Source organism: Aquarana catesbeiana, linkage group LG10 (genome assembly GCF_042186555.1).
Source record: "Aquarana catesbeiana isolate 2022-GZ linkage group LG10, ASM4218655v1, whole genome shotgun sequence".
In the NCBI taxonomy this organism is placed as follows: Eukaryota; Metazoa; Chordata; class Amphibia; order Anura; family Ranidae; genus Aquarana; species Aquarana catesbeiana.
This window is the reverse complement of record NC_133333.1, coordinates 254,742,289-254,751,053: the sequence shown is the minus strand read 5'-3', so window position 1 is coordinate 254,751,053 and position 8,765 is coordinate 254,742,289. Positions and strand designations below refer to the sequence as shown.

General features: G+C 47.1%; 1 protein-coding gene across 1 annotated transcript; it reads left to right on the top strand.

Moving 5' to 3' along the window:
- Positions 1 to 338: 338 nt before the first annotated feature.
- Positions 339 to 1,829, top strand: LOC141109928 (uncharacterized). Its single transcript, XM_073601181.1, has 2 exons — positions 339 to 781; positions 1,177 to 1,829. Exons 1-2 carry the CDS (start codon positions 339 to 341, stop codon positions 1,808 to 1,810), a joined length of 1,077 nt encoding a protein of 358 aa, XP_073457282.1. The 3' UTR covers positions 1,811 to 1,829.
- The last annotated feature ends 6,936 nt before the right edge of the window (positions 1,830 to 8,765 follow it).

Genomic DNA, 8,765 nt, shown 5'->3' with positions numbered 1-8,765 from the left:
CCGCTGACACCGAGACGGTCAGGGAGGACCAAACCATCCTGGAAAAACAATGGGAGACCCCTCCAGACGCTTCCTCTGAGACCGCTGACACCGAGACGGTCAGGGAGGACCAAACCAACCTGGAAAAACAATGGGAGACCCCTCCAGACGCTTCCTCTGAGACCGCTGATACCGAGACGGTCAGGGAGGACCAAACCAACCTGGAAAAACAATGGGAGACCCCTCCAGACGCTTCCTCTGAGACCGCTGACACCGAGACGGTCAGGGAGGACCAAACCAACCTGGAAAAACAATGGGAGACCCCTCCAGACACTTCCTCTGAGACCGCTGATACCGAGATGGTCAGGAAGCACCAAAGAAACCTGGAGATACAGAGGGAGACCCCTTCAGTCACTTCCACCGAGACCGCTGATACCGAGACGGTCAGGGAGGACCAAAGTGATGTGGAGATACAGAGGGAGACCCCTCCAGACACTTCCTCTGAGACCGCTGATACCGAGACGGTCAAGGAGGGACAAAGAAACCTGGAGATACAGAGGGAGACCCCTCCAAACACTTCTACTGAGGAGGTCCCCATGATGTCTCCAACAATGACAGTGACAACGACAACAACAATGGAGACTACTACTACAGGAAAACTAGTTATTGATCCCGATGTGAAATTTATCACCAAGATCATCGATCAACTGCAGAGAAATAAGCTCTCTCCATTAGTGTGGACCTTTGTTGGAGTCGGTGTTCTACTGCTAATCGTCTTCGTTGCAGTAGGACTTTACTTCAGGTAAGTTATTGCACATTCTTCATAGGTTTTCTCCATTACACGTCTTCATGCTATCACCCACTTTATCTGAGCCCTCCCCCCTCCCAATATTTACCACTTTTCCTATAGGTGGGCAGTTGATCAGACCGAGGCGGTGTGTTTTCTGTGATTATTGCCCGGGGTTTAGCAGCACAAGCCCCTCACTGGTCATCATGAGATTAAAGCACCTCTAACATTTGTTCTATGGGGAGGGGTGAATGAACTGAGGCTGCTGGTAACAGTAACAAATGGGGTGATGGCGTGTGACTATTTGTTTTCTATCAAACACAGATTTAAGTGGCGTCAGCTATTAATTCTGAACATTTTTGCTGGTTTATGGACACATTCTTATAACATTTCTTTCTTTATCTCCACAGAATTTGTTGCTGCTGCAGAGCAAGAAAGAGGGACAGTCTAAAGACAATGGAAGAAGGACTCCTAGAGATGGGAGGCGCAGAGGAAAAAGATGTCCCGGCGGTGATGGAAGAAAGATGCACAGCAAAGGATGAAGTATGCATCGTGATGGAAGAAGATGAAAGCGGAGATATGGAAGGAGGAATCACTGAGAGGAACAAAATGCACACACAGCTGACTGAAGTGTGCACAATAATGGAAAAAAGACACACATCGACGGAAGAAGTTGCAGCGATGGAAGAAGAACTCTCAGTGACTAAACAAAAACTTGCAGAGGCGCAAGAACTGGTAGTGAGGGTACAAGAACTTGCAAAGATGCAAGAAAAATTATCAGAAAATAGAAAAGAAGAACTGGCAGTGAAGGAAAAAGAACTTACCGCAACGCAAAAAAGATTGGCAGACAAAGAAAAAGAGTATATAGAAATACTCATAGAGGTTGAAGAAGGAGTCACTGCAATGAAAGAAGAACTATCAGTGACTAAAAGAGAACTGGCGGCGAGGGAACAAGAACTCGCAGCGGCGCAAGAAGAACTTGCAAAGATGCAAGCTAAATCTACAGAGAAAAAGAAGAGCCGGTGGTCACTAAGAAAGAAGTGAGGGAAGAAGACTTAGACTAAAGAGGAGGTCTGCCAAATTTTTTTTTTTTTTTTTAAAAGTCAGCAGCTACAAACACTGCATCTGCTGAGTTTTAAAATAAGGACACTTACCTGTCCAGGGCGCCCGCGATGTCAGCACCAGAAGCCGATCGATCCCTCGGCCCTCGGCTCTCGCCATCTTCGGTAAGGGATTCAGGCAGTGAAGCCTTGAGGCTTCACTTCCTGGTTCCCTACTTCGCATGCGCGACTCGCGCTGCGCAATGTCACTGGTCCCTGCTGTCTTCTGGGACCTGAGTGTCTCCCAGAAGACAGCAGGTGGGGGGGGACGGAAGGGGCGTAGATACCGGCGGCTGGCTCGGGTATCTATGCCCGGAAGTGAGAGCAAAATACCTGTATTAGACAGGTATCTGCTCCCCCCCTGAAAGGTGCCTAATGTGAGAACGGAGGAGGGGAGGGTTCAGAAAAGCGGAAGTTCCATTTTTGGGTGGAACTCTGCATAAAGACTAAAAAAGAACTTGCAGAGAAAGAAGAAATGTATCAAAAAACAATCAAAATAATTGAACAAGGAGTCGCAGCAATAGAAGTAAACGTCGCAACGACAAAAGAACTAGTAGCCGTGACGAAAGAAGAACTTGGGGTGACAGAGGAAATGAATTACAAACGCATAATAATGGAACGAAGAGTTGCAGCGATGGAAGGACCAGAAGAGGAGTAAGGGAGGCCGTACATTATACAATTTTCTACAACTAATGACTCATCAGCAGTCGGCGGGTTTCCCGCTGACAGCTGAATGAAAACCAAAGAATTGCCAGCAATAAAATTTTAAGATAAGATAAATCAGTGTGGGGGTCAATCCATACCAGGCCCTTAGGGTCTGGTATGGATTTTAAGGGGAACCTCACGCCAAAATTAAAAAAATAATGCTTTGGAGGCCCAAAATCCATATCAGACCTTTATCCGAGTATGCAGCCTGGTAGTCCAGGAAAGGGGGGGGAGGGGGACGAGTGAGCGTCCTTTCCCCCCTACCTCCTGAACCACACCAGGCCACATGCCCTCAACATGGGGGGTGCTTTGGAGTATGGGGCTCCCCTCCCCCAAAGTACCCTGTCCCCATCAACATGGGGACAAGGTGCTTTCGGGGTGGGGGAGGGGAGCCCCTCTACCCCAAAGCACCCCCCATGTTGAGGACATGTGGCCTGGTATTGTTGGGGGTGGGGGACTGGGCGCTCGCTCGCCCCTCCCTTTCCTAGCCTGCCAAGTTGCATGCTTTGATAAATCTCTGGTATTCATTTTGGTAGAACCCACATAATTATTTTTTTTATTTTTGGAGTGAGGTTTCCCTTAAAATCCATACCAGACCTGATGGGCATAGTATGGATTGGGGGGAACCCCATGCTGATTTATCTTCAAATTTTAATGCTGGCAATTCTTTTGTTTACATTCAGTTAGGGATGCACCAATACCATTTTTTAAACACCGAGTACCAATACTTTTTCTCAAGTACTCACCGATACCACATACCAATAGCTATCACCTAGGAAGAGTAGGTAGAGGGGTGGTTTGGTGGACAGTATTTTGGGGACAGTATTTTGGGGACTTTGTGCGTTTTACATTGTGTGGGGACATTGGGCCGGTGATCAGTGTGTAAAAAGCTGTAAAAAAAACAGCTCATAATCACTGATCACCGGCCGGCTGATGTTGTCAGTGAGGAGAGGAGAGCCAATCTCCTAGCAACCAGCTCTATTTACATCACATGACGTCATGTGATCAGGAGGGCCAATCACAGAGCCCTCCTGCCGATCAGAGATGCGCCGTGTCCAGGTGGCACGAGCGCATCAGGATCGCGCCGCGAACGGCTTGCTATGGGTGGCAGATGCAGAAGAGGAGGAGCTGAGAGTGCCAGTCGGTGACCCCAGAAGAGGAGGAGCTGAAGAGTGCCAGTCGGTGACCCCAGAAGAGGAGGAGCTGAGGGTGCAAGATGAACTCCAAATGACTCCATGCTTTAGATAGATGTACACACACACACAACCAAATTAGGAGAGAGTAGATCGCACACACAGATTATAGGATGAGGCCGTACTACAAACATACATTCAACATTAGAAAAAGGATGACTAGCATCCAGTAGGGTAGCTTAGTGTAGTTAGTGTAGGTCCTGCCCTAGAAGAGTCTACCTTGCCGTGGTGGGCAGGCTTGGAATCTCTTGGTCAAAAGTGTGTCAGCGAATGGGGCGATCACTAGATCTTCACTTCTGGCCAATTGATTCTACCAAAGGACTCTTGGTTTATTCCGAGTATATAAAGTTGGAAAAGGAAAAAAAATGTGTACAGGTCCATAATTATACTTTCATAAACACACAATAAAAATTTGTTATATTTACATTTGAATTGCTTCCTCTTTTATTTAATCCTTTCATGACTGGGGTGGGGGGGGAGGGGGTCATTACCACTTGGATGCACAGGCCACATTTGCAAGGCTGGAAGGGGCTCTATGGCTACTTCTTCCACTTCTGGTGAGTGTAGGGATGTGCAATAGGCGTTTATGTATTAACATTAGGGGTGCGCATCTTCACTGGTCTCACCATTCAATTCGATTATCCTGTCCACGATTCGATTAGATTCCGCGATGCACCACGATTAATACCCAAGTGCCCATGGTTTTCAACTTGTCATCAAAAAATTAATTCAAGCAGTCAGAAATTGAAGAAATATATTTATTTTTATCTGCTATTTAAAAAAAAAAATTACACAATGTTTGTGAAAAGATCACCAAGACAAGACATAAACCAATAATGAAATAATAATAATTATAAAAAAGGTATTGTAATGTAAAATCATTTTTATAGAATGAAATATTATTATAATTGCACTTACTGAATAAAATATATGTGCGACTGACTGTATGGCCTGCGCTGCCGCCAGCCTGAGCCAATCTATTATTGACACAAATGAAATGACAACGTATTCCATTAATTATGGTTTTATGACTACAAGTCATTGTCTTAGTGATAGATTCACATCACACAACTTCATTGATACCTTTTTGTATGATTTTAGTTATGGTTTTGCTCATCGTCACACTACCTCACACATGCAATGCGTGGCATCATGGCTGCATACCATGCGCAACCACGATACCATGCATTGCATGTGCGGGGCAGTGATGATATTGAGGAAAACCATAAATCATCAAAGGAAGCAATGAAGTTGCGATGTGAATCAAATCAATCACTATAATAAGACCTACCATAAACCATCATTAATTACATGGCACGGTCACTTTTATGTTTAGGTCCACCATCATTATTATTTCAAATTACTAGTCATAATTTGGCATTTTTTTTCACTGCAATGAAGTCCACATGAATGGTGGTGCATCAGATACATTATATATACTACTAGTAGAGTTATATATACTCAGGGCTTTTTTTTTTTTAGGTGCAGGAACTCAACCACGACCCCCAAAAAACCCTTCTCACCCCCCCCTGGATGATCACACCCACAATTTGATGCGATTTGGAGGTCAAATTCCACTAGCAGTGAGAGGGTCTTAAAGGGGCAGGATTATCCAGTGGGGGTGTTGGGCTCTGCACTGTACCCTGGGCACCTGCATCTCTCTTGCCCCCATCTTGCACTCATTGGAAGACAAACTGTCACTTGTAAACAGAGAAGCCGGACTTCTGTATTTACAAGCAAAAGAGGTGAACAGGAAGAAGAGGGCCTGAGCCAGAGGTGATGGAACTGAGTAGGCGCGCGCAAGGGGTGTGCCAGGTGTGCCTGGGCACACCCTAATCCTTGGGTTGGCAACCTGTCAATGGTGGGCAGGTGACTGGTAAACCAAAGTCCTTCCTTGCCCACTCTCACAACCTGGACTGGAGAGGTGGCAGGGGTGGAATTTAGTGAAACCAATCTGTATTTTCCTCCTGTAGCATCTGAAGCTAGGCTTCTCCTCCTCTCCCTTATGTCAACATTCAGCTGCCACAGGAGGAATATATAGGGGATCGGTACTAATATATGCCACCCCTCCTTTTCCTGTTCCTCTTCCTTCTGTTGCCCTGGTCCCCCATGTGCTCCCATGCTCCCCCTTCTTCCCGTTGTTTCAGGCTGGAGAGCGGGGAAAAGGCCGGTAAATATGTCAAACGCATATGTGTTGGAGCTTTGGGGTGCACACCCTAGTGCAATAGGCTGCGCACACCTATGGCCCTGTATATACTACTAGTAGAGTTAGTTATGTCAGGACCGGACAGTGAGTGTCTGTTCTAGTAGAAGTGTACCTGATGAAGATGATGATTGATGATGATGCTGGCACTGCTGCCTGCTGGACATGGACGGTCTATCTCCTGCTGCCCACGGCAGCCTATGAGGACTCTGAGGAGGACAGTATTCTTCTGGGACTTGGCTTGGGTAGGAAGACGGAGGCTCGGGTCTCCCCCCCCGTAGCAAGACACTGTGAGCCGAGGAGGAAGGCTCTGGGGACCGGGACTCGCCTGAAGTCAGGGACACTAGCTCGGCGCGCCGCTCCAGCTCCACGTGTCTCAGCAAGCGCAGTCCGTACACAACGCGACACAAGGAAGCAGGGGATGACATCAGCGGGAGGCGGGCAAAGCCGGGGCGGCTTACTTCCACAGGTCTTCGGCGGCTTTCGGCTCCGTTCAGTCTCAGAGGCGGGGCATAGCACGGCACGAGTGTGACATCATCCGAACATCGATTATTCCAGTCGTAGCATCGATGCTGCATCGTATATGGCCGAATCGGGATGCATCGATTAATTTCAACAGCCCTAATTACCATGTGTCTTAACCATGTGTGTACTGACAAGCCCCTTATGTGACAGTAGTGACAAGGTCCTCTCAATGGAGACATCAGGGGTCTTCTAGCTTCCCCCCAAGAAGAGGATATATGATTAAATCCTGTAATGAAACATTCCCCTTAAGGGCCGGTGCGGGAACCCTGCGAATCCACTGCCGATTCCCGCATCGCATGTTTCCCGGCAGTAGTTCACACTGCCCTATGCGAACTCCTGGAAGTGTCAGTTAAAAGTTAATGACACCCCCAAATCAGTTCGCAAATCGCAGTGCGATCTGCAAACTCGGACAGGAATCAGATCGCAGGGGGGGGGTGAACACACCCCCCCCCCCTGCGATCCGATTCTGCTGCAGACAAAAAAAAAAAGGGTCCTGTGCGAGTTTGATGCAAATTCAGCCATACGATCTTTATGTCTGAAATCGCATCGCGCAGAGATCGCATGTGATTTTCACTGCAGTGCGGTGCGAATCGCATCCGATCTCTGACATCGCACCAGAGTGAACCTGCCCTAACTAGGAAAAGATATCAAGTTCTCAGGGAATTTTATATTAATATATATTCCTACACATTCCCCTCACAAAATATATAGGGAATTCCTTCTTGTTATCCAGGGCTAGAGGATCTGCTGTATTCAGAAGTGTTTTTTCTGCCCTCACAATCTATACTTTAGTATTAAGCCTTTCTCTAGTCTCCAATAAAATTGTAAAATTTTCAATTTTAAAATCTCTTGCTTCTTAAAGAGGAAGTAAATCCTAAAAAAAAAAATACACCCTGCAAGGCAAAGTCATAATGAGCTAGTATGCATAGCATACTAGCTCATTATGAATAACTTACCTCAGATCCCGGAGTGACTTCTGGGTATCAGGGCTCCGGCGCTGTGACTGGTGCAACTCCGGCGCATGCGCGCGGGTGCCGTCAGTGACGGGATGTTCGCCTTCACATGCTCAGTGCACCTGCGCCGTTGTCTACGGCACGCATGCGGTTTTTGTAAAATATCTCCTTAACCATGCAGGTTAAGGAGATATTTCTTGCCCCTACAGGTAAGCCTTAATCTAGGCTTACCTGCAGGTTAAAGTGGTCCCAGAGGGTTTCCAACCACTTTAAAGTGACTGTAAAGCTTTAAATTTTTTTCATCAAAATAAACATGTTATTCTTATCTGCTCTGTGTAATGGTTTTGCACAGAGCAGCCCTGATCCTCCTTTTCTCAGGTCCCCCGTCGGCGCTCCTCCCCTTGCCTGCTATGGGGCACTTGTGCGTGCTCGATCCGGAGCCTCACTGTCTTTGTCAATTGTGTAAAAAAACTTCTGCACTTGGTGACTATTAAATGACACAGTGAAAAGAATTGTGACTCTCAGACAAAGCAACGCTCTAAAATGTGTTTAACCATTTAAGGACCGAGCCTCTTTCTGAGATTTGGTGTTTACAAGTTAAAAACTGTTTTTGTTTTTTTGCTAGAAAGTTACTTAGAACCCCCAAACATTATATATATTTTTTCCAACACCCTAGAGAATAAAACGGCAGTCTTTGCAATACTTTTTCTCACACCGTATTTGCGCAGCCGTCTTAAAAGCTTTTTTGAATTAAAAAATAAGACAACAGTAAAGTTAGCCCAATTTGTTTTTTTATATTGTGAAAGATAATGTTACGCCGAGTAAATTGATACCCAACATGTCACGCTTCAAAGTTGCGCCCGCTCGTGGAATGGCGACAAACTTTTACCCTTAAAAATCTCCATAGGCGACATTTAACCACTTGCCGACAACCTCACGCTGATATACTGCGGCAGAATGGCACGGGCAGGCAGAATCATGTACCTGTACGTGATCTGCCTCCCGCGGGCGGGGGGGGGGCAGATCGGACTCCCCCCGGTGCCCGAGGCGGTCGGCGTTTGTCCCCCGGCGATCGGAGGTGAGGGGGAGGCCATCCATTCTTGGCCCCCCCCTCGCGATCGCTCCCAGCCAATGGGATCATTCCCCTGCCTCTGTATAGTACACAGAGGCAGAGGAAATGATGTCATCTCTCCTCGGCTCGGTATTTTCCGTTCCGACGCCGAGGAGAGAAGACTGCAATGTGAGTGCACCAAACACTACACACACAGTAGAACATGCCAGGCACACAATACACCCCCCTTTACCCCCCGATCCCCCCCG